The sequence below is a fragment of the Chlamydomonas reinhardtii genome, chromosome 9 (assembly GCF_000002595.2).
Source record: "Chlamydomonas reinhardtii strain CC-503 cw92 mt+ chromosome 9, whole genome shotgun sequence".
NCBI lineage: Eukaryota > Viridiplantae > Chlorophyta > Chlorophyceae > Chlamydomonadales > Chlamydomonadaceae > Chlamydomonas > Chlamydomonas reinhardtii.
Genome location: NC_057012.1, coordinates 38430 through 61728, shown reverse-complemented (window position 1 = coordinate 61728; position 23299 = coordinate 38430). Strand labels below are relative to the sequence as shown.

At 59.6% G+C, this 23299-nt stretch overlaps 5 protein-coding genes across 6 annotated transcripts; 1 reads left to right on the top strand and 4 right to left on the bottom strand.

The window, feature by feature from the left end:
• The first annotated feature begins 553 nt into the window (after positions 1–553).
• Positions 554–3142, top strand: CHLRE_09g386167v5 (uncharacterized protein). Its single transcript, XM_001695130.2, has 4 exons — positions 554–1120; positions 1220–1308; positions 1909–2048; positions 2305–3142. The coding sequence occupies exons 1-4, from the start codon at positions 1018–1020 to the stop codon at positions 2639–2641; spliced, it is 669 nt and encodes a 222-aa protein (XP_001695182.1). The 5' UTR covers positions 554–1017; the 3' UTR covers positions 2642–3142.
• A 1359-nt stretch (positions 3143–4501) lies between these two features.
• On the bottom strand, positions 4502–8293 carry CHLRE_09g386161v5 (uncharacterized protein). Its single transcript, XM_043065386.1, has 8 exons — positions 8047–8293; positions 7808–7966; positions 7642–7666; positions 7425–7472; positions 5753–5793; positions 5367–5499; positions 5171–5230; positions 4502–5050 (listed from the first exon to the last, which is right to left on the bottom strand). The coding sequence occupies exons 1-8, from the start codon at positions 8247–8249 to the stop codon at positions 4937–4939; spliced, it is 783 nt and encodes a 260-aa protein (XP_042920682.1). The 5' UTR covers positions 8250–8293; the 3' UTR covers positions 4502–4936.
• Positions 8294–14251: 5958 nt separating this feature from the next.
• On the bottom strand, positions 14252–16113 carry CHLRE_09g386155v5 (uncharacterized protein). The gene is made up of 2 exons (XM_043065385.1): positions 16099–16113; positions 14252–15760 (listed from the first exon to the last, which is right to left on the bottom strand). Exon 2 carries the CDS (start codon positions 15687–15689, stop codon positions 15447–15449), a length of 243 nt encoding a protein of 80 aa, XP_042920679.1. The 5' UTR covers positions 15690–15760; positions 16099–16113; the 3' UTR covers positions 14252–15446.
• CHLRE_09g386149v5 (uncharacterized protein) lies at positions 14252–17843 on the bottom strand. 2 transcript variants are annotated; one of them, XM_043065383.1, is made up of 4 exons: positions 17430–17843; positions 16862–17068; positions 16557–16631; positions 14252–16223 (listed from the first exon to the last, which is right to left on the bottom strand). In XM_043065383.1, the coding sequence occupies exons 2-4, from the start codon at positions 16919–16921 to the stop codon at positions 16101–16103; spliced, it is 258 nt and encodes an 85-aa protein (XP_042920681.1). In that variant the 5' UTR covers positions 16922–17068; positions 17430–17843; the 3' UTR covers positions 14252–16100. The 2 variants fall into 2 exon arrangements, with proteins under 2 accessions (XP_042920681.1, XP_042920680.1); XM_043065384.1 differs by having other exon boundaries at positions 16862–17008.
• A 2046-nt stretch (positions 17844–19889) lies between these two features.
• Positions 19890–23043, bottom strand: CHLRE_09g386143v5 (uncharacterized protein). Its single transcript, XM_001695228.2, has 4 exons — positions 21840–23043; positions 21496–21648; positions 21012–21404; positions 19890–20845 (listed from the first exon to the last, which is right to left on the bottom strand). Exons 1-4 carry the CDS (start codon positions 22764–22766, stop codon positions 20636–20638), a joined length of 1683 nt encoding a protein of 560 aa, XP_001695280.1. The 5' UTR covers positions 22767–23043; the 3' UTR covers positions 19890–20635.
• Positions 23044–23299: the final 256 nt, after the last annotated feature.

The following is a 23299-nucleotide window of genomic DNA, read 5'->3' as shown; positions in this document are numbered from 1 at the left end:
CTTGGGCGGGCTTTCGTTTCGTTTTTTAAACACACACACACACACACACACACACACACACACACACACACACACACACACACACACACACACACACACACACACACACACACACACACACACACACACACACACACACACACACACACACACACACACACACACACACACACACACACACACACACACACACACACACACACACACACACACACACACACACACACACACACACACACACACACACACACGCACACACACACACACACACGCACACACACACGCGCGCGCACGTAATTGTGTGCGCGCGGGCGACCTTGCGGGCGACGGGTTCCCGGGTTTCATTGGCGCCTGGGCTGGACGTACTTTGTTTGTCAGCAGGTCCCTCTTGTAACCAATGCAATCTTTGTTTCTCGAACTCGGGTGTATCACCTACTGAGAAGTTTATTTCCCCAGGGCCCCCACTGCGAGCGGCCAACCGCTGCAATGCGGCGAGCCGAGTGTGGTAAAGGCAGCCTGACTGAGCGGGAGACTGCATAGTGGGTGTTAATGATGAGGACTCATATACTACTCCTGTGTGCATGCACGACTGCACTCGTTGTTGCTCAATGGACCGAGCCACCTCCTCGCGAGGCGCCGACTCTCCAGTATGAAGTTGCGAGCGCTGTTATGCATAGCCGCTCTAAGTCAGTTTTAGTCTGGGGCTGCGACCCGGCACTTCAGCGAGTCTTCGATTTGATCAAGCTAATTCCTCCTGCCAACATCACCGTGTTCTGTCGGCACACAGAACGATGTGCAAACGTTAAGGATGTTGCTGCGAAGCTTCAGATAACCCATACGGTGTGCGGGGAACAGGATTCAACGGGCCTGGGCCATCACGACGCCGTCCTGTTTGCGCAGTCGTCTTCGTGCTTGAACAGCGGGTGCATCAAAGCGAAGCTTGATGCAGAGCAGTTGGCCGATCGGGTGTTCATGGTGTGGGAGTCACATGGCCCCAGCGGCAAACTTTTAGTTACAATGAAGACTTCACGCACTGTCGAATTCCATGAGAAGGGTGTTCCGGCTGGCGACATCTTCACGCGCATTTACGGATCAAAGCTGTGGGGCACCGCCGGAGGAGGTACGCTGCAGTTGCATGCGGACATGGTGGTCTTGCGCCGTGTGTTACGGGTTGTGCTCACTTACATGACGTGCCGGCTTGTATCCCCCGCGTCCTCAGGCTCTGGAATTGGCTCCGAGCCCAACTGCACACAGTTTATCCGTCCTAAAGTTGTGTCCGTCATCCAAAAATATAACATCCAGTCCATGGTGAGCGCAGTATACTTCCCTGTCCTGCCCCTCCCTGTGGATATCGTGTTATATGGGGTCCGCAAACCCGTGGGCGGTCCGCAGGCGACTGACCTGTAGTGCCGGGTGCTGCTGTTGGGCCATGGCGCTCTGCGCTGTGAGGTTGTGGTGGGCTGAGGCTTAGCTTCGACTCATGGGGGAGTGCCCGAGCCACGCTTCGTGCGAAGCCTAAATGCAGTGTTGTAAAGGTCGGCAACCAACCAGGGAGAGGGCGGTTTCTATCTTGGCCGGAGGTAGTCCCTCATATGGCGTGGGTGCGGTGCACATTCGTTGGTCGGACTGCCCCTTCTTGTGATGTCGCTCACACATATTTCGGATTGAGTGTGGCATCATGGTCAGGCGTGGACAAAGTGGTATTGGTGGTTTTCCTGATCAGGCGTGCACACTATACATAAGGTGTAGACTTTGCAGTAAATCAGTGTGAAGCTTGGTGTTTTCCGTACCGTAGCGGGCAATATCCATTTTTGGACTAAATCACTGCACACGCATTAAATCACTGGGGCGTGATCAGGCTGCTTCATGACCCCAGACCGAGATTGGATGCAACTGGCATGCCCGCAGGTTGACGCCCCTTGTGGTTCCATGGCCTGGATGCCGATGGTGCTGGAGCAGGTTCCCAACATCACCTACACCGGCATTGACGTGGCGTGCAACTTAATTACCGAGCACCAGGTTAACTTTGCCAGCCGCAACAACTGGAGGTGCGTGCAGCAGGGCCGCTGAGGTTGGGGCACAGTATCGCATTTGTAGCTAGGCTTCTTTGGTTTGCACACCAGGGGAACGGGCGGCATTCAGCGGCTGCTGGGCTTTCCCTGGCCTCGCGGTCGCTCCACGCAGCTCCACGTATGTCCTGGCTGCATGCGGCGTGACACAGCCACTGGTATGTCACGGCCGGCCGCCACTTGCAGCTGTGGCTTGACCTGTCCAAGCACACGCCGCCCCCTCCTGGTCCCTCAGGTTCTACTGCGCGGACGTGTGCCACCAGGGCCTGCCGCGCGCCGACCTGGTGTTCAGCCGGGACGCGCTGCAGCATCTGCCGCTGAGCTACGTGCACTCCTTCTTGCACAACGTGCGAGACAGCGGCGCCAAGTACCTGCTGGTCGGCAGCTACCTCAACGAAAGCACCACGCAGTACCGGAACCTGGACATCGCCGTGGGCGACTACTACGACATCAACCTGCTGGAGAAGCCCTTCTCGCTGCAGCACGCACTGCTGGAGACGCTGGACGAGGAGTACCGCTACACCGGCTTCGCGCACAAGTCCATGTTGTTGCTGGACGCCACCAAACTTTAACTGCGTAGCTGGAGCTGTGTGTATAAATCTTGAGTTAGGATAGGCAGAAGGGGAAGGAGTCTGCACCATGAATGCGAAGAATCTGCAAGCGAACAGTGTGCCGTGTACATTGTTTACGTGTGTTGCATACGTGTTGCGTTTGTGGAGCAAGGGTGGAGTTTCGGGTTCGGGGGGCATGGTGGGCACAGTGGCTGGCTGGTGGCTGACTGGCCGCTGGCGGGCATGACTGTTGAGTAGGACACTGGTAAAATCCAATGACGGCAATTTCGACAACATGTCTTTCAAAAGGGGGGCATTCCCTGAGCAAAATTGTAGGCTGCACGTTTGGGTAAGGTAGTTGGGCAGTTCAGGAGCGTCAGCCTCAGTCCCAAGTTTCCAGTTCGCGCATGGTTGAACCGTTGAAACAAGTAAACCGGTGCCTTTCGCCTGCCCCTGGGACGGCTCACGGCTGGTCGGCTGGTTTTCTGCAATGGGCTTCGGACCATGTAAGCTGCATTACGGGCTGCATGCTGTGGTTGTAGCTGGTTGCCATAGCCACTGCTGCCTCGTAACCAGGGGTGCCCTGCTCGTAACATCTCCGCCGGGGGGTTATAAGAATGCCGGGAACTTACCCCATCATCGACATTTGTAGAAGTCAACGAGGGCGTTGCGCACGTACTTTAAGTTCCTTTAGGAGAGGTCTGGTGAGGACTGACGTCTGATGAGGAAGTTCTGTGCTGCCAAAGTTGGGGGGCTCGGTCGGGCTCCCCAGGCCCAGGGGCACTACGCCCTAGGGGTCCGCTGGGTTTCGAGAGCCCATCGTGGCAATTTTAGGAATACGGCCCACAAGCGCCCCTGCCAGCAGCCCGGAGGCCAAACGCAGCACACATGGCTCACACATGCCGTCATAAGTACAAACGCAGCGTGGGAGGTCCATGTGCGCGTCCTGATGTGGACATGTCGCCTAGGGATTTCGCCATTTCGGGGGACAGGGTCTGGCACTTTCTTTCTTTACCCACCCACCCCCCGCGCACTGCCGGAGGGTGGGAGTTTCGGGGATTAGGATTTTGAGTGGTTGGGACAACCATTCTCCAAGCACCCCAGGGATTGCCCCTGTCCGGCGTGCCTGCTCACGTGCTCACCAAGTCCAAGTGTGCAACCACTGCGGGATGGTGTGGGTGAGTCCACTTTGCGGGCGGGCGGCTGGCTGGGTGATGGCTGGGTGGCTGGGTGACGGCTCAGTGGGTGATGGCTGACTGGGTGACGGCTCAATGGGGCTCAGTGGGACTCAGTGGGGCTCAGTCGTGGGTTCAGTGGGGCTCAGTGGGTGATGGCTGGGTGACGGCTCAGTCGTGGGCTCAGTGGGACTCACTCTACCCTCCCGACAGTGCACGGACGTGACGTCAACTCCGCAACCAACATCCGGCATGCGCTGGTGAAGATGCTGCTGGGGCACAAGCGACCTGCATCGCTGCAGACTGGCGGCGGCGGCGGCAGTGGTGGCGGCGACAGTGGTGGCGGCGGCAGCGGTGGCGGCGGCGGCAGCAGTGGGGGCGCGTGCGAGCATCTTGGTAGCGGAGGGGGCGGGAAAGGCCACGTGGAGGAGAGCGCAGCGCCGCTCAAGAAACGGTGCAAGCGCGCAGGCTGAGGAGCCGGCTGGTGTCTAGGTAGCGGTCCGCGGTGGGGCGGGCAGGGCATGCGTAGCGGCATGACAAGTAGTGCGGCTGTTGACAACTGTGCCGCGTCTGGCTACAGTTGGCTCTGCTGTGGCATCGCGATTGCTAGGCACCTGGTTTTGGGCTATGTGCCTGTGAAAACCGATCCCGGCTATGTCCGGGCAATGAGATTGTTTGGCCTCAGACTGTGGCGGGGCTCAGCCCCTTTTCCCGTGACCGGGGAACACTTGTCCAAGCACTGTTGCACTTCCCTAGCGGGCCGTCCCAGCGCTGCTGAATGCCTGGGTAGCGGGTAGCCTGCACTGCCCAGGGGCCTGGACGCCTTCTGCCTCTTATCCCGATGTCTCTGTCTACCTGTGCTACCCTCCGAACCAGCTTCAGCACTCCGCCGTCCCTTCATCTAAGAGCATTGGCGCCCCGAGCGCGAGGGCAGCATGTCAGCAATTTTAGCGAACTCTGCAGCAATGTTAGCGAACTCGCCGCCACAGCGCGTAATGCCAAGCAACGCCGTCACCGACTACGCCAGCAGCCCACATCGAGCCTGCTTGCCGCCTTCCCTGCCTTCCCTGCTTTCCCTGCCTCCCCTAATACTCTATCACATTCATCATGCTGCACGCGACAGCCTGTCCGCTACAGCATCCTAGGGCATCCACTCAGCGTGTTGGCCCTTGTGCGTGAAATGGGATGGCACAGGGTATCCGGTGCAGGCAGGGCCCCACAGCGCCGAACTGCGCCGCACCCAGAGCACGTCCATCTGCGGCAGTGTCGAGGGCGGTATTACGGGCGGGACCAGGTGCATGCCCTCTGTAGACGAAGCACATGATGCAGGTGGCAGCACACGGGCAGAGCTCAAGCACTCGAATGCTTGCCGCACCTGCATCAGCAACCCTTTATCCGATCGTGCCATATCAGCGATGTCGAAGATCTCAAACCCCTGTATAGTGTAGAAGGTGCGCTGCCATAACAGGCTCAAGAACGATTCCGCTGATTTAACCTGTTCTTAGTGAACCCTAGTGGCAACCCCCGCCCCCCACACACACAGCTCGCTCTCAGCCCCCCCCCCGTCGCACCAGGTGGTTGAGCACTGAGGTGAGGACGGTGAAGGGCGGGCTGCCCTGGTTGTAGTTCATGACGGGCGCCTCCGTCATCACCACCTCCACACTCTCCAGCGTGTGACGGGCGCCCAGCAGCGCAGGCACCTCGCTGCGCGCATGCAGGCAGAGAGGAGGTGGAGAAAGGTAGCGGCAACAAGTGATAAAGCCACGGTGGGGGGACGCCCGTGCGTGTCGGTGCAATGTGCCACCTGATTGCTGCCCTAGCTAGACGGTACGTCACGCGCGCGACATGCTCGCTTCCCAGGAGGGGGCTAAGAAGCCTACGCGTTTGCCCACTGTGTTGCCTCGCCTCAGTTGCACAGGACCACAGGGGCTCATTACAGGCGTTCGCACAGGCTCACCTGCCCTGAATGTCCACTTTCAAGAACTGGAAGGGTCCCACCTGCATGTGAGTGTAACACGTGCGTGTACGGTGCACACCCCGTTGGCACGGTGTGGGATTCATTGCTGTTTGATTCGTTGCGTGCTGTGCTTGTGCTTGGCAGCGGGACGCGGGTTGGCGAAGCAGGTAGTGCCTGTAAGAACCGAACCGACCCCGGCTGTGTCCGGGAGATGAGGCAGTTTCGAAACCGTCGGCCTCAGACATTGCACCATCGTGGCGTGGGCGCAGCCCACGTTTCTCTTGAGAGGGAGAGCCACCTTTCCTGTCGTCAGCCAGTTAATTTTATCATTTAACATGTCCGAATCCGAGTCCATGTCCGCCTTGCCCAGGTCATCACGTGTGCGGGGCCTTCGCTTATGACGCCGCTCAGTTGGTCGCCGCCTTCAGTGTGCAAGGCTGCTCCCCGACATGCATGTTCCAGCAGTTCACCACCTCCTGCGGCGGAACCCCACCTCTCCTACTTCGTGCGCCGCAGTCACCCGGAAACGCAAGCCGCCGGCCCCATCGCCTGCTGCTAGGCTACCCTGACCGTTCAGCATACGTCTTACCCCTGTATGAATGCGACATTACAAGAAGGGACAGTCCGCCCAAGCAAGGGTGCCCAGCACCCAGGTCAGGAGGGAACCATGTCCGGCCCTGTATGCCGCTACCTCGTGAGTCACCCATACCGTACCGCGTCGCCCCCTGCCTGTGCCCTCCCTCTACTGCCCGCCTGCTGCCCGCCTCTTGCCCGTCTCAGCAACCTGACCTTCCTTACATCTGGGTGCCCCCTATGCATGTGGGGCGTCCAGGCTAGCAGTGCCGCCTGTGGGGAGCCGAACGCGGCCCGCACACTGCTTGCCCCATCCTCTTACCCCTAACCGCCCCTATGCCGTCCGTCTCTCACCCTTTGCCTTGCCTTGCGCCCTGTCCTACCTTTTTTGCCGCATGGGCTTTGTGTCCCTATATCTGTTCTGTACCTTTCTTCCCTCCTGCCGACACGCCTCGGCCCTTTCACTGTGCCTGCCCTTTCCGAACCTTCCCTTTTCCCTAAGCCGCCCGGGCCGCCTGGCCCGGCGCTCCCTGCTTGGCGTTGGGGCTCCTTTCCTGACATGACAAGTAGTGCGGCTGTTGACAACTGTGCTGCGTCTGGCTGCGGTTGGCTCTGCTGTGGTATTGCGGTTGCTAGGCACCCGTTTTGGCTACATGCCTGTGCAAACCGACCCCGGCTATGTCCGGGCGATGAGGTTGTTCGGCCTCAGACTGTGGAGGGGCTCAGCCCCTTTTCCCGTGACCGGGGAACACTTGTCATCTCCGCGTGCCTGTTCTTGCTGTTGTGCGTGCTCCCAAGCCCGGGCGGCAATCCTAGTCGACGACGCCGCTCGCCCACCTCCTCTCCACCGCCACGACGCCCACTACGAGTATCACTGCTTTGCACCTATCGCCTCTGCCTGTACTGCGCTAGCTCAGTTTGAATTGGTTTAGCTTGGGCTGGTATTTAAACACCCCCAAAGGTTTATTTTGGGATAGGAATGAACTACACCCCAACATCCCCCCCTCCCCCACAATCATGAATGTAATCCCCCCCCCCCCCACACACACACACACATGCCCTGCAGACCCCCTCGCCCCCATCTCCAGCTCCAGCCCACCTGGCGAGCTGCGACAATGCTGTCGATGGTCCGCACACGAGCTTCAACCTACAACAAAGTAGAAAAATGACATAGCCTGCTCTGTATGCGTTCGTTCACCCACAGGTTGTGGCCAAAGTGCCCTGCACACACGTGCACACACGTGCACACACGTGCACACTCGCTGGATCGCCCGACATGCACAGCAAGCCCCCGGCCGTCGCGGCCTCCGACTTACAACTTCATCTTCGGTGAAGATGTGCCTACAGCGCAAGCCGCCATGCGGATGGGAACGAGGGAGATGGTGGCAATAAGCATGGCGTATGTGCACATCCAACATGACGGTGTCTGGGCTGCCTGCTGTCCCATACGTAGCCTGGTCTCCCCATGCACCCGCCACTCACGTGTTCTCCTTGAACACCGAGTTGCCCGTGCTAGCGGCGCACGTGCCGTCCTTCCGCCGGTGGTACGTTATGCTGCCCTCGGCGCGGCCCACCAGTGAGATCTCGAACGGCACACCCGTGGCTGCCAGCTCGCCCTGGCACTTATCATTGCCCTCAATCCTGTGTGTTGCCGACCAGCAGGTGGAGGGGGTGCATACGCGGCCGGAAACTTGCAACATTCCGCGCATAACCAGTCTTACATGAAGAAAGTCGCTTCCGGGAACAAGGTCTTGTAGACTCTGCTCCAAGTTCCCACGTTTGCACCGACATCAAGCACGCTCGTGGGTTTGAAGCCGCAGGCTTGTAATCGCTTCACAGCATCTTCTTGAGCTGCATATGCATCCCTTGTAACACCTAGGAAAGCGAAGATGACAATGCTGAGCACTGAATAGCAGCGCGCCATTTTCCGGGTCTGTCTGTGGGTCAGGCAAAGGGTCTGTCTTTAAAGCGATGTCTTATATTATTTTCTTTGTCGATCCATTTTAAGATCTGGGCGGGTTATGACGCCAGGCCGCGCTCATCGTCCGCCGCATGCTCCAGCGGCGGTGCACCGCGTGCACCCTTGGACTCCCCGCCACAACAAGGGGTGTCAGCTTTGTACAGCTGGAAAATGGGCTGAGCCCCCGTACGCTTGGGAGCTAATAGGGTGTAACGCCCCGTCAGAGCCTCCAGCCGCTACGACGCGCAGGCGCATCGGCTAGGGACACTCGGGTTGGGGTCGTGCGGGATTTCCCGCGCCACGCATGCGTGCCTTGTCACGTTCCCAAACACCCCAAGCCTTTCTCTAGCCTCCTGCCATACTCAACACCTCCCCGGCGCCCCACGCTCAAAGGGCTAGGCGCGGGGCGGGGGCGACCTCGGGGCTTCTCGGCATTCTGGCGCGTCGGCAGGCATGGCTCGGCAAGTCGCTCAAAACTTTCGATATACTTCCCCGCTTTGCTTGCCGCCAACATAGTTTGCCTTAGAGGCTGCATATCAGCGGGCACCGGATGCTTTCCTTGCGACCTCGCGAAAGTCAATTGTCCATGGACGCGCGAAGGCACTTCTCGCTCCGCCCGAATTTTCCCTGCCACCTATTTACACGCAATAGACATTAACAAATAATAATACGTAGCACTCGCGGTTTGCGCCAGTATGCTATGTTTTGCCGACGCACGAACGCAGCACGGACAGGGGTGTTCCTGGGGGGCTTCGCCCCCCCCTGGAACGCTGCGCTGGGGGGGCTCAGCCCAAAAAGGGGTGTCAGCTTTGTACAGCTGGAAAATGGGCTGAGCCCCATGTAGCGCAAGGGGATGTGACGATGGGCACCGGCGACATGAACAGCACCCTTGCAAGCCCATCCAGCGGGACTGGCCACTATGCCAACGCCGTGCCGAGGCACCGACATGCCCTGTCCCCGCCACGCCACGCCACCTTACCCACGCCACTTCACGGTCCATGATATCCCAAATGCACCTCACCCACATCCCACTCAAGCACCGCAAACGGCTAGCCGGGCTCGGGCGCGGGATCCCGGGCCGCGACACATGTAAGGCTCGGGAGTCGGGGACGCATGGTTTGGCTGTTGCAAACAATTTCGACATTCTTGCCCCAAGACGCTTGTCGTCGACATGTTTTGATACATGGATGTAAGATATTTAGGGGCCGAGAGCTATACTCGCGAACTGAAGAAAGTCAAGATGTCCATGGACTCACGAGGTCGCTTCTCGCTCCGGCCGAGTTTTCCCTGCCGTCTATTTTTCTACAATAGGTAATTGCAATTAATAATACGTGGCACTCGCGGTTTGTGCCAGTATGGTACTTTTTGTCGACACAGGCACACACGCACGCACGCACACACACACGGACAGGGGCAATCCTGGGGGGCTTCGCCCCCCCTGGATCGCTTCGCTCAGGGGGCTCAGCCCAAAAAGCGGTTATTGCCAGGAGTTAGGGGTTGGACCCTGGAGGAACGCGGGTGAAGGGGTCGGCAGAAGGGGGTGGAGGGGTCGGCAGACTGTTTGCTGGCTTATGTCCACCCAAGCGCCGGCAGGGGTAGTCCGAGTTCTGAGCCGCCAAAGTTGGGGGGTCGGTCGTCGTCCCTGGGGGTCCGCCGGGTTTCGGGAGCCCATGGGGAAGCGCCCCACAAGCAGGACTTGGGGCCAAACGCAGCACCACGAGGCTCAAGTATGAACGTTATGCAGTGATAAGCACAAACAGAGCTAATCTGCGCGTCCTGGCGTGGACGTGTCGGGCACGTGTCCCCACAATCAACACTTGCACACTGACATTACGGGGCTCTCGAGCGCTGGCGCACTTGAATTCACGTTTAACAAGGCTGCCGATGCACACTGTCCATATATCAAATGACAGAGAGTTGAACGCTGGGTGGGCTGGGTCGAGGGGATATCCAAGGATAGAACCCCGTGTGACCGAAGTCTCAGAGCAGGGCCGCCGATGGCACAGCGTGACAGCGCTCGTCAGGAGGAATGAGGAGTCGATGGGCACCACTTTGGCATCGAGTGGAAGGGTTTTGAGTTTTTGACCCCTAAACAACGAGTTTTTGTCCATGGGGGTGTCGGTCGTCCCCTCAAGGGGGTTCCCGGGGGATTTCGGGCATAGGGTCTGGCCAGTCTGGCATTTTGTTTCCTCACCCCTGAGCGGACACGTGCTTCATGCATTGTTGCCGGCAGCACTTCAAACACTCTCCGGTGGCCCTCCCGCAACCAACCATGTGGTCAATTAATCTGAGTAAATTGACATGCTTGAAAACAAGGAGGTGGCTGCCTTATGGCAGGAAAAGGGGCCACCTTGACGCGGGCGCCTACTAAGCACACGCCTCTATGTTGGGGGCCTTTGGCATCCCCGCAAATCCGGACATGGCCGGTTGGGTGGGGTGCACAGTCCGTGCTAACCCGCAGCTAACAAACTAGTCACGTCACTCGCCGCCAATCAACACGTGCACCCTCAGCCCCACGCCCTGCTAGCGCCGTTCAGGCTCTCAGCCCGGCCCCGCCGCCGGCGGCGGCCATGGCGGCCGCTGCAGCTTGGTCGGCCGCTCGAAGCCCATCAGCTTCAGCAGGAGGAGCACACGGATCACGTTGGCGGCGGAGACATCGCGGTTCTGGGGATGGGGAACGGGGAGGAAGAGGAGAGCGCACATGAGCTGTCCCAACCGTCAACCTGTCAATCAATCCGTCCCCAGTGCCCAGCCGTCCCCGCACATGCACGGTCCTCACCCAGGTCGTCAAGCAGTCGTTGCAGACTTTGACCGACCAGGGCCGCTGCCCCTCCTTCAGCCCCCCAAGCCGCTTGATGGCCATCTCCTGACACCCGCAGTTGTAGCAGGTCTGCATGGTCGGGAGGGTGGGAGGGAGGGGGGCCACAGTTGTAGCAGGTCTGCATGGTTCCGCTAAAGCCAGGCATAAACCCAGCGGCCCACCCACCCACCGGCAATTGCAATCCCACTCAACCCACCCACCTTGGAGGTCTTGTACTCATCGATGATGAACACATGCTTGGCGTAGCGCTCACGGAGCAGCTTGATGAGCCGCCCCGTCGGTGCGCGCCCGCCCCTGACGGAGATGGGGGAGCCGCCCTTCCCTCCCTGGAAGGCCCACGAACCCCACCCCACCACCACCTCCTCCTTGGGCCTGCCGCCCGTGAGCTGCTTGGCGACGCGGTGGAGCGCGCGGTCGCGCTGGATGAACGCAGCCCAGCGCTTTCGGCGGAAGGCGGAGAAGTGGTAGTGCCACAGCACGTGCACCGCGCCCCGGGACCCCGCCTCTGCCGGCCCCGCCGCCTCCGCCTGCCCCGCCGCCTGCCCCGCCTCCTGCCCCGCCGCCTGCCCCGCCTCCTGCCCCGCCGCCTGCCCTGCCGCCCCACTGACGAAGAGGTAGCGCTTTTCTTCGAGCCACGGACAGGGGTGTTCCTGGGGGGCTTCGCCCCCCCCCTTGGAACGCTTCGCTGGGGGGGCTCAGCCCAAAAACGCAACACGCACAAGCGAACATGACGTTGTAGAGCCGAGGCCAGTGAGCTAGCACAAGCAAAAAGAAAAGCGTGAGCATGAGCAGCGACCGCAACTGCTACGTTACCTGCGACGCCTGTCGTGTCAGGTTCACCGTCCGACCGTACTACCACTGCCCAGTGCTCGTATCTTGTAGATGCCCTCAGGCACTTGGCATCTACACATGCGTAGATGACCCTGACCGCGGCATCTACGCGTAAGCCCCCAAGCCCCCCAAAACGTCTACGCTTCCCCCATTTTTGCGCCAAAACCGGCCAAAACCGTCTACACTGCGTAGCTCGGAATGTGCCTAATTGCCAGCCTACCCCAATTTGGCCCACTTGCCCGTGCGGCTGGCCCGCACGGATTCAGAGCCTGCCTGATTTAATTTTGCATGCTTATATTATATTAGGATTATCCAAGGACTGGGAGGCCAGTAAGAGGGCGATTCCCGACCAGTCCCCGAAAATGACCCTGCGCGCCCGCCCGATTATTTGGCAGGGCCCACGCCCTGGTTCTCGAAAGCCTGCCTGACAACCCGGTTCGCTGCATATAAATTATCCTTTACGTGTAAGTGATAGCTTTGCAAGCTTGAATGGGCAAACAAGGGCTGGCCCTGCCGGGCTCGGTGCGGCGGATGCCACTCCGGCGAGTGCCTGGGGACTGCATGAGTACAGGCCCCTATAGCATCGAAATGGCATCATGTGACATACATAAAGGTCTCTGAACAGTTTCTGGACATGAATGTTAGTGAGAACCGAAGTCAAAATGTCACATGTCGAGCTTGCTAGGACCCCGCCAATTCGGCTCAAAGCTATCTAGCTTACATCTTAGTGTGCAGATAACTCGACGGCATGAAATCTAGGAACAAAACACCGCCTATGCGAGATATGGCGTGTGGAGCAGACGGACTTCAGGCTAACTGGTTTGCGCATTTAGCATCTGTTGATGTTTGTCCTTTGGTGATTAGTGCACGCCAGAATGCGCCTGCAGACGACAAACAAAACAACATGTTGAGCATTTAAGGAGCGATGTGCACCCAGAACACTCCCAATCCTGCCCGGACGGTTGCAACAATCCTCATATGACATCTATAGGGTATCGAAATCGACAAATCGCCGGCAGGGATGACCAAAACGTCTCGCGGCCCGGTGGGCCAATTTGGGGTCGCCCCTCAGTTTCCCCCCCAAAACCCGGCCCCCAGAATCCACTCGCCCAGCGCGCCCTTTTGATCCCCAACCCGTGCAATAATCATATATAGTGTATATATCAATAATTTGTCAAGTGCGGGCGCCTAGGAAGCCCTGTAGCGGTCTGGGCCAAAAGTGGGCCAAATATGGCACATTCCGAGCTAGATGCGTGGCACCCAAACCCAAAATTTTTCCTCCGCCTTCGGCGGATTCTGGGCAGATTTCTGCAGTGTAGATGGAAGATACGAGCACTGCCACTGCCGTGCGGCCCTTCCCGTGCGGAGGGTCATGGGGGCGGATAGGGGGGTCCTCATGGCCAAACTGGTCTCCCCTGAGTCCCCTACGCTCTCAGCCCCTCCGTGCATGTAGTAATTACTTGCTGGTCAAGTGGGAGGGCGGTCCGCGCTCGCCTGAGGTCGAAATGGGCGAATTTTGGCCCGCCAGCCATGCGCCCGATGGGCGCGTGTGGTGAGCATACGTGGGGGTCACGCGCTAAGCGTCAGGACGCATCTGCTCGCGGGGGTTGAAGGGGGGTGCCACGGTGCGTGGCGTGTGTGTTTCGCCTCCACGTGAGATGGAGTGCTTGGTCCGCATGGATTTGCGAGGTATGATGGGTTGTATACTAGGTTAGCCCATGTATATGTGGGCGATGTAGTGGTCGCATGCATGAAGGTTGCGGTGTGCGCGTGCAGTGTGCCTGGGGCACGTGCGGGGTTGCATGGCCGCGGCTAGCCTGTGCACGTGCCATGGCACGTGAGAGGTCCCGTGCATCGCGTGTTGGCCTTGACCGGCCTGACCGGCCTGGACCGGCCTGGTCAAAGGGTCGTGTCGTACGTTGACTAGATGCCGTACAGTGACCCCGCTAGGGGGCTATATAAGGCGGAGTTTGGGCTAGGCTGATCATACCAGACACACGCTCTGAGTACCTGGTCGATCCCGACCCCTGCCTCCCCTCTGTAAGTCATATGCTTGGCTTACTTGGCCCTTTCGCCTCTTGCGCCACTGTGCGCCAGCTTCTCCTTGGCTTCCCTTTGCGCCCTTGTGCGCCAGCCTCCCTTGGTTTCCCCTCGCGCCCCTGCGCGCCAGCCTTAGTGCCTAAGACCAGCGAACCCCAGCTCGGCAGCACGGCTCCTTTCTCCCTCTCTCTCCAGCCCTTTTCCCCGGGTTGGCTGAAGGCACGGCTTAGGCGGTTTTCGTGTCAGCCGTTGACACGCAGGTGGTTCCCGTGCTTGGTACCTTCCCCGTAACATTCCGCTACGCTTCCGCATCTCGATTAGTCTCGATTTCTCCTCCTTATCTCGATAACTCTCTGGTCTACCTTGGCCTCATCAATACAGTCTTATAACACCGGAGCCAACACAGAACGAGACCGTTGCAGTGGAAGCAGTGCTGCGCAGGCTTGTCACTCCGTCCCCACACGCGTGACAGGCGGGTTATAAGGTCCTTGGCCCCTCCATACACACCGCACCAAAAGTTTTAATTTTTGTGTGTGTACACCTTGTGTGTGTGGTGGGTTTTGTGGTATCGAGACGCGGGGAAACCCGGTCTCGTTCTCAGCTCCTTGTGCAGACCTATCATCCGGCCCCGCACTCCGTGACGCACACGCCTGTGCCTCTCACAAAAACGGCTATCTAAGCCCTGCCCCAACCTTCGGTTGGTGCCTCCCTACTCCTCCTCTATCTTCTCCCTTGGTATCTTTCTCCTCCACCTCTATCGTCTCTCCGGTTGGGTTCTATCTCAACCTAAAACTCACTGTGCAGGTCTCTTGCTCCGGCCCCGCACCGTGACGCACACGCCTGTGCCTCTCACAAAACCGGCCATCTGGGCCCAACCATCTTCTAATTGATAATTCCCGTCGTTCTCCATCTACTTCCTGGTTAATTACTTCCGGCTCCCTGGTTTCTCTCTAAGCCACCTCAAACACCACCCGGCAAACTACGCCGTGTGAGACTCTAAGCCGCAGCCGCAATCTCGCGCCACGTCTACTTTCACCTCTACCCCTGCTTCCGTCAGCATGGCCGACGAGCACTTCGGTGTCACCCCGTCTAGCCTCAACTCTATCCCTATCTTCGACCCCCGGCAGGACGATCCCCGCCAATGGCTTGATAAGATTGAGCGTCACGCTCGTGTATTCCAATGGTCCAATGTCGACAAGTTGCTTGTCGCACGCTGCCGCCTGTCAGGCGATGCGCAGACCTGGGAATCAGGCATTGATGGTGACATGCGGGATTGGCCCGAGTTCCGTGCCATGTTCCTTGAGCGCTTTGCGCCCGGCCTGGAAGAATTATTCAATCGCCTATCCAACTGTCGACAGGGTCGGAATGAAAGTGTCCGCCGGTATGCCGACCGCTACCGCAGTCTGGTGGCCCAGCTTAACATCAACCCGGCCTGCGACCCCACTTACATGTACAGCTTCCTTCGTGGCCTACATCCCGATGTCTACCAGCAGGTTTACCTCATGCGGCCCGCTAATTTGGATGATGCAATAACCAACGCAATCTACGTTAGGGAGGCCGGTGTTGGCCTCATGCGGGATACGGCCCCTGGTGAGTATGACCAAGACCGTGTCACATGGCAAGAGCGCCTGCCCACCAATGGCACCTTTATCGAGCGTTGCTCTAAGTTTGAGGCTCTCCGCTACGACGGGGCAACTGCAGGCGGCCACCATGAAGACCGTCGGCATGAGCGCCGGCCCCGCCACGGCCCCCAGCCCGCTGCGACGGCTGCTGCCTCGATCATCTGCAGAAGCAAATTGCACGATTTGCCGTCAATTTGCATGAGCTGACCCGAGGCTCAACCAGAACCCAAGCCTATGACGCTTCGCCCCAAGCCAACCTGTTCGAGTTAGCGCATGACACCTGTCTGCCCGCCCACACGCAGCGTGCCTGCGAAGGCGCTACCCTGTCCCGCGAGCGCATCCAGCCTGCATTGCCTAAGGTTGTTGCTTGCGGCGCCGTGCGAAAGTTTCCCCCGCCGCATGATACCAGGCCCGCCTCAACTACATGCACCCCGGCTGCATGTGTCGCGCGCGCCGTTCCGCATCGTGAGCCCCGTGCCGCCATGCCCACAAATTTTACCGCTAGAGGCGCGGGGCCTGCCGCTGCCCTGCCCACAGAAGCGCTCCTCGCCCTATCACCAGTAGACGGTGCGCCGGCCTCCGCTCCCAGTAGCCTCCCTCCGGTTGCAGCCCGCGACCGTGGCCCTGCAGCATTTCGAGATAAGACCTTAGCTCCCCGGGCAACCAGCTCAGCAGGGGAACGGGCCGCGACCCCTGCGGCTGCGTACGAATCCCACGCCATCTACTGCAAGCATGATGGCGCCGCTGTGCGTGGAATGCCCTGCCTGCATCCGGAAGCCTCCTTGTGCGAGACCATGAGTGCGGAATCCCCTTCCGCCGTGGTGAAGCCCCGACCTGCCGAGACCCGTGGTGTTGCGACATCACACTCGAGCCATAGTGTGGGGCGTCCCGACCCCCGCAATACCCTTCTTCGTTGTGAGTCCACCCCCGGCCCCGGGGCCCTGCCACCGGACCTACCCGGCGGTTCAGGTCCAGAAGTTCAGGCGGACCAGGCCAGGCGGAATGCGATAGTGATGGAGCCAGGTACCGACCCTGCGGACGGTTCAGAGGGCAGCGCATGTCTGTGTGAGAGTTATGACCTTCATGCTGGCCGCTTGCCAACCCCGGTGTCCATGGATGAGTTTGATGCCGGCGGCCCGGCGTTGCGGTGCCAACCCCTCTGCGATACCCGCCAGCCCGCCACGTGCTCGGAGCCCCCTTTCCTGTTTGTTTCTGACGACCCTGTGCCACTGGAGCCGTTTCAGTTGTGCCCACTGCCTTACGCACCTTGCGTTACCCGAGACGACGGGCCGGTGGTTCATGGAAGAAGAGATGACGCGCATGTCAGCCATGTGGACGAAGTGGCCTTGATACCAGCCGCCTCGAAGGGTAGTGCGGACCCTTGGTCCGACATCGCGTTGATAAAGTTCCTGAGGACGGGGAAAGCCCCACTTGAGTTATCATGCGGCACGTTGGATCGCGGCGTCGCCCTGTGTGAGTCGGACCGCGTGCAACGCCGGGCAGCGCTTTACGAGTTGCAAGAGGATGTGCTCTTCCGTAAAGCTAGAGAGCCTAGCACCGCCCTGGCATTCCTGCCGCGCAAGGCAGTTGTTAGTGTTGAAGACCCCCACGAGACCATGACCGGCTTGCCCCGTGCCATTCCGTCCGCTATCCCCATGACCCCGCTACCGGAAGGCCATTCTACGTTGAACACGGAGCGTCCGCATGAGCACACGTCTGAAGCCGAGCTACGGTCATCGGGCGCCAGCGGCCTAGCCTTGCCAGGCGAGCCCTCCACCCCAGGCCTGCGCGCCCCTGCTGGCGACTGGAGTGAGCCCGGAACCAACTCACTGTCAGGAGAGCCCGACAAGAAGTTTCCATGCCAAGAAGATGTGTTGCCTCCCGACACGCCTCTTATGTCGTTCCGCAAGACCGAAGTCGGCACCGATGAAGCTGCCGACGAGGAACACCCCGTTCGGGCGCCTAGCGCTCATCCTATCTTATCATTCTCTGCTAATACTCAGGCCAGGGTGATGGGCCGCGACAAGCGCGACACTTCGTGCGTGATGTGTGTCGGTGCCCCTCCTGAGGTGTCGGAAAGAGATCAGAATGGCGAAAAAGGAAAGAAAGACAGCCAAAAGAAGTATTGGCAGTCAGAAAGCGCGGATCAGGGCTGCCCTGGCGTAGGCGACCGCTCTTAAAGCCCGCCGGGCGCCGGGATGCAAGCAAGCACGGCAAGCAGGCGACCTGCATCGCGAAGCTGGGTTCACATTGGCGTACATGGAGGCAGGTGCTATGAATATCCGGGAATCCGGGAGACTCGCCCAGGATCTGCAACCGGTACGGCCGTGGGGTACGGCCCTTGTCGTTCGTTCCCTTACGGTGCACCTCTCCACCTTTATCGTGCCTCCTGTATATCATGCTATGATAATTTGACATCGCAAAGGGACATCACCAAGGTGCATCACAACGAGGCATCACTAAGGGGCATCACTAAGGGGCATTACTCAGTCAACCGCGACCCCCTGTGGTGGCCACCCGGCTACGGGCCTCCCCGCCGTGGCGACGGGCACTAAGGCCCAAGATCGAGCCTGAGACCCCCTTTCTCAAGTTCAAGAACCCCAAGTCGTGACCCAAGGTCAAGACTAAAGCCCGAAGGCCAAGCCCAAAGACCCGCCGCCGTGGAGGACATTCCTGGGGACTTCCGCGCGTGCAACTGATAATACAAGTTGAAGGGTTTGTGTGCTAGCGCGTGACCTCATAGCCCGTAGGGTCACGGGCGTTCGCAGGGGAACTTGCCACAGCTGTGGTGAGCATACGTGGGGGTCACGCGCTAAGCGTCAGGACGCATCTGCTCGCGGGGGTTGAAGGGGGGTGCCACGGTGCGTGGCGTGTGTGTTTCGCCTCCACGTGAGATGGAGTGCTTGGTCCGCATGGATTTGCGAGGTATGATGGGTTGTATACTAGGTTAGCCCATGTATATGTGGGCGATGTAGTGGTCGCATGCATGAAGGTTGCGGTGTGCGCGTGCAGTGTGCCTGGGGCACGTGCGGGGTTGCATGGCCGCGGCTAGCCTGTGCACGTGCCATGGCACGTGAGAGGTCCCGTGCATCGCGTGTTGGCCTTGACCGGCCTGACCGGCCTGGACCGGCCTGGTCAAAGGGTCGTGTCGTACGTTGACTAGATGCCGTACAGTGACCCCGCTAGGGGGCTATATAAGGCGGAGTTTGGGCTAGGCTGATCATACCAGACACACGCTCTGAGTACCTGGTCGATCCCGACCCCTGCCTCCCCTCTGTAAGTCATATGCTTGGCTTACTTGGCCCTTTCGCCTCTTGCGCCACTGTGCGCCAGCTTCTCCTTGGCTTCCCTTTGCGCCCTTGTGCGCCAGCCTCCCTTGGTTTCCCCTCGCGCCCCTGCGCGCCAGCCTTAGTGCCTAAGACCAGCGAACCCCAGCTCGGCAGCACGGCTCCTTTCTCCCTCTCTCTCCAGCCATTTTCCCCGGGTTGGCTGAAGGCACGGCTTAGGCGGTTTTCGTGTCAGCCGTTGACACGCAGGTGGTTCCCGTGCTTGGTACCTTCCCCGTAACATTCCGCTACGCTTCCGCATCTCGATTAGTCTCGATTTCTCCTCCTTATCTCGATAACTCTCTGGTCTACCTTGGCCTCATCAATACAGTCTTATAACACCGGAGCCAACACAGAACGAGACCGTTGCAGTGGAAGCAGTGCTGCGCAGGCTTGTCACTCCGTCCCCACACGCGTGACAGGCGGGTTATAAGGTCCTTGGCCCCTCCATACACACCGCACCAAAAGTTTTAATTTTTGTGTGTGTACACCTTGTGTGTGTGGTGGGTTTTGCTTGCCACACGCGTGTCGGTCCGATCGGGCCAAAGTGTGCTGGAGAGAGCAGTAACTCACTCAATATGTTATTTAGATACCTAATATTGCATTGGAATGTATCCCGGGGCAAAATGTGAGGCTCTGCAGACCGGCAATTTCGCGACCGAGGTCCCTCGAGGAGCCAATTTTTCGAGCCGTGATTGATGCCGTGTCTACTTTCAGCTACAAGAATGGGAGTTCAAGGCTTTGCGAGGGCTAAAAGCAGCTCTTCGTGCACATTGTCGGGGCATGTCGCTGCATTTCGCGAGCTCGGCGAGCGGGGAGGCCGCGCCAGGGCTTAAAACAACAAGTCACAACATACATATGTCATGTAGAAGCCTTAGGCAAGGTTTGGTCTTTGGACGGTGCGGCGTGTATGGGCACGCCCCGAGTTCCCGGGGGATTTCGGGCATGGGGTTGACGTGTGTTGCGGAACTAGTTTGTACGTAGACCAGAGCGGGGGTCTGGCAATTTGTTTTCTCCCCCCTGAGCGGACACGTGCTTCATGCATTGCTGCCGGTGGCCCTCCCGCAACCAACCATGCAGTCAATAAATCTGAGTAAATGGCCCAGAGTTTTAGCAACACCTGTTATTGAAGATGCTTCAAGGAAACGAACCTACCAGCAGCCACATGACGTACTCTTGCCTTCTGCATTGCGCAGTTCATTCATATTGTAGTTCATAGTCGTCATTCTTTAAGTCCCCGGCCGCATAGGACTAGGCAGCGAGGTAGCCCCACATGCGGTACAATCCCTTGACATGGATCGCATCATCTACGCACGCGAGAAACGGCTGTAACACTGTAGTAAACGCTTGTACACACGCCGCTTCTACCCTCTAATGGCCTACTTACGACCCCTCACTCCTGCCATCTACCTGATGCTCTGCCGCTTGACCGCAGACTATTTCCGGCCAGCTTCACCACCTTGAACCGGAACGGACACGACACTTCATGCGCACGTCGCCGCTTCTTGGCTGTGCGTCTCCTTGAACGCGTCCTGTGCTACCCTCTCTAATCCACACACGCAAACTGTGCGCTGCAGTGTGCCACTGAAGGATTCAAGGTTTCCGCATTCCTGCACATGCATACTTCGGCATCGACTATGCCCGGTATCATGAGTTTAGTAGTTTACATGTACAAATTCATGGAGACTGCACTGGAGCAGGGCACGTTGACTACCCCTGCTGGGCTCCAGTGCCGCAGAGCGCTCCGTACGTGGTCTTCTCGCCGTCCACAATGACTGGGAAGGCGGGGTCAGAGGTGTACCCTGGGGGCAGCATGCCGTCCCTCAGCCCCGCCAGGTACTTCTCCTTGGCGTCCCCGTTGGCGTGGATGACGCCCGGCACCACGCTGGACCAGTTGTACTGCCAGCGCAGGTTGGACACCTGCAGTGCCAGGGCGGCGGGGGTCAGCGGGTGGGAATGAGTGTGGGGAACGCACTGCAGGAGCTGTTATCGGTGGAGACCGGAAGCGGATGAGCAGCCGTTGTTGGGCAGCCCTCACCATCCAGCTGTAAGGCGTCCCACGCACTCATGCACCTGCCCCCCCTACCTGTGACAGCGGCTCTCGCATCCACATGAGCGAGTAGAAAAAGTTGCTTTCGTAGTCCAGACCCAGGTCGTAGCGGTTGCCGAAGATGAAGGGGCAGCCCAGAAGCCCCTGGTCGTCCTTGGACACGTGGCAGCTGGCCGGCAGCCAGCTGTCGGGCTGGTTGGCGTTGTTCAGGTGCGCCACGGTGTCCTGCAGCCACTTGGCCACCACGCCCGCGCGCCCAATGTAGCCACCCGAGTTCACCCACTTGTTGGGGAAGCGCGGCGGCGCGCGCAGGCCCATGGACTCGCACCAGGGCCCGATCTCGGGCGGCCAGCAGTTGGCTTCGGTGGAGGCCACGAACACGGGAGCACCAGCAGCCCAGTAGCGCTGCATTAGCGTGTCCGTGGACACCTGCAAGGCGCGACCCCGGAAGAGGGCTGAGCCGCCCATGACACTCGCTATCCCGCGCGGCCAGCTGTGTGTGTCCTACGTGCACACACACCTGCACGATGCTGTCGAATGCGTCCATGGACATGACCAGGTCAGTAGGGGGTAGCGCCGCCACACGCGAAAGGATGATGGGTAGCTTGAAGGCGGTGGGGTGCGGGTTGGAGCTCAGGCCGCCCGCGCCCACACGCAGGCCCGCCACGTGCACCTGCGTGGAGCAACACCCGACGCACACATCGATTTCGCATGTGCGGAATGCGGGGGACGTGATGCGGGCATGGTGCACAAGCCGGATCCGTGCCCTTGGCTCACGTTCATCCAGTTACACCCATGCAGCTGCGCCCAAGCTGCCTTCACATCATTATGTTCCTTTATCGCCCGCTGCAACCCCCTACCTACCGTGAAGTTGCTGCTGGCCGCTGTGTCCAGCAGATAGTGGCACAGCAGGTTCACTAGGGCCTGATGCCGGCTCTGGTCCGCCACGTGCAGCGGCGTGAAGGCGTGCAGCGTTGGCGGCGGTGCACGCTCCCGAGCTATGAACACACCCGATGGCCCGGGGGCAGCTGTGGAGGCGGCTGGGTCGTGGAAGCGGTCGTGGTAGGGCGGGCCATCAAAGCCACCCAGGAAGGCCTTCAGCCCGAACATGGCCGCGGTGGCCACCAGTGAGTTGGCCTCTGTGAGCAGCCCCTCAGTCAGCCGTTCCGGGAACATCAACACAACCGCTCCCACGCGCTTGGTGGCCAGCACCGGCAGCAGCGTATGCAGCCAGGAGTGACACCCTACACACATATCGACCTTCACCACCACGTCTGTCGCAGCTGCGGCGCCGGCGACTGGCGTCAGCGCCCCCACCAGTCTGGCCGCGGCTTGGTGCAGGCTGGGTCCGGGGCCACCCGCTGGCCATGGTATCCCCGAGCCCGGCAGGATGACGTTGGCTGGGTTGCCCGCCATGACGTGTGAGATGTTGGCCAGGCGTCTCCACTGCGCCTGCACGTGGAAGGCACGGCCCGCGTGGTGCGGCTCCTTGAGCAGGCCGAAGGCGCACAGCCCCACGCCGCCCAGCTCCACCATCACGGAGCAAGCCACCCCATCACAGCCGCGGCTGCTCTTGAACAGCGCATCCAGTGCAGCGCAGGCGTACAGCTGCTTGCCCAGCGGCTCACCCAGCGGCACGGCCACGCGCTGGCCTCGAAACGTTACAACCTCAAACTGCACGTCCTGGTCCCCGTGGTGGGGCCGACTGTCCAAGCCCCGCACGGCGCCCAACCGAAGCAGCACGACCGCTGTCGACATCGCTGAAAGGAAGCGCAGCCAACGATTCACCATGCTGTTTTGCCTGATATCCACTTCGTTCCGCTACGTGGGAACACTGAAAGCGGGAGCGTAACAGGCGATCATGCAAAGGCAAGTCAAGGGAAGCAGAATGTGGACTTGCTGCTAGAAAAAGCTGAAACGACTAAACAAAATTTCACAAATACCATTCCGAGCAAAGTGTCCTGTTTCGCTTGCGGTGAAGTTTCACTGAGTTCCGCCAGCTGTCCTGATGATCTGAGCCATGGCTCTGGCAAGCAGTTCAATACTTCCTTTCTCAACACAGTATAACCTAAAATTGAATACGCAGGCGCTTCATACTACGATTGCCGTGGTCGCGCCCGCGTCCAAATATGCGGCCCTTCGTAGTGTTGTCCCATGCATAGACTTGACCCAGGAAGCCCCTAGGTCGCGGGCTGGGCTTCAGGAGGGAGAGGGAGAGGGAGAGGGAGAGGGAGAGGGAGAGGGAGAGGGAGAGGGAGAGGGAGAGGGAGAGGGAGAGGGAGAGGGAGAGGGAGAGGGAGAGGGAGAGGGAGAGGGAGAGGGAG

What these genes read in the sequence shown, in the direction of transcription:
- CHLRE_09g386167v5 (XM_001695130.2), top strand. Translation starts at nt 1,018, where the DNA reads ATGAAGACTTCACGCACTGTCGAATTCCATGAGAAGGGTGTTCCGGCT. An exon ending in GTGGGGCACCGCCGGAGGAG is followed by an intron (nt 1,121 to 1,219) that starts GTACGCTGCAGT and finishes CCGCGTCCTCAG; the next exon opens with GCTCTGGAATTGGCTCCGAG. An exon ending in GCCAGCCGCAACAACTGGAG is followed by an intron (nt 2,049 to 2,304) that starts GTGCGTGCAGCA and finishes CTGGTCCCTCAG; the next exon opens with GTTCTACTGCGCGGACGTGT.
- CHLRE_09g386161v5 (XM_043065386.1), bottom strand. Translation starts at nt 8,249, where the DNA reads ATGGCGCGCTGCTATTCAGTGCTCAGCATTGTCATCTTCGCTTTCCTA. An exon ending in AAAGTGGACATTCAGGGCAG is followed by an intron (nt 5,500 to 5,752) that starts GTGAGCCTGTGC and finishes GCATGCGCGCAG; the next exon opens with CGAGGTGCCTGCGCTGCTGG. An exon ending in ATAAAGGGTTGCTGATGCAG is followed by an intron (nt 5,051 to 5,170) that starts GTGCGGCAAGCA and finishes ACACTGCCGCAG; the next exon opens with ATGGACGTGCTCTGGGTGCG.
- CHLRE_09g386155v5 (XM_043065385.1), bottom strand. Translation starts at nt 15,689, where the DNA reads ATGGTGGCCGCCTGCAGTTGCCCCGTCGTAGCGGAGAGCCTCAAACTT.
- CHLRE_09g386149v5 (XM_043065383.1), bottom strand. Translation starts at nt 16,921, where the DNA reads ATGCGCGTCATCTCTTCTTCCATGAACCACCGGCCCGTCGTCTCGGGT. An exon ending in TCTCGGGTAACGCAAGGTGC is followed by an intron (nt 16,632 to 16,861) that starts GTAAGGCAGTGG and finishes AACCGTCCGCAG; the next exon opens with GGTCGGTACCTGGCTCCATC. An exon ending in TTCTGGACCTGAACCGCCGG is followed by an intron (nt 16,224 to 16,556) that starts GTAGGTCCGGTG and finishes GAAATGCTGCAG; the next exon opens with GGCCACGGTCGCGGGCTGCA.
- CHLRE_09g386143v5 (XM_001695228.2), bottom strand. Translation starts at nt 22,766, where the DNA reads ATGGTGAATCGTTGGCTGCGCTTCCTTTCAGCGATGTCGACAGCGGTC. An exon ending in CGGCCAGCAGCAACTTCACG is followed by an intron (nt 21,649 to 21,839) that starts GTAGGTAGGGGG and finishes TGCTCCACGCAG; the next exon opens with GTGCACGTGGCGGGCCTGCG. An exon ending in TGCGAGAGCCGCTGTCACAG is followed by an intron (nt 20,846 to 21,011) that starts GTAGGGGGGGCA and finishes CTGGCACTGCAG; the next exon opens with GTGTCCAACCTGCGCTGGCA.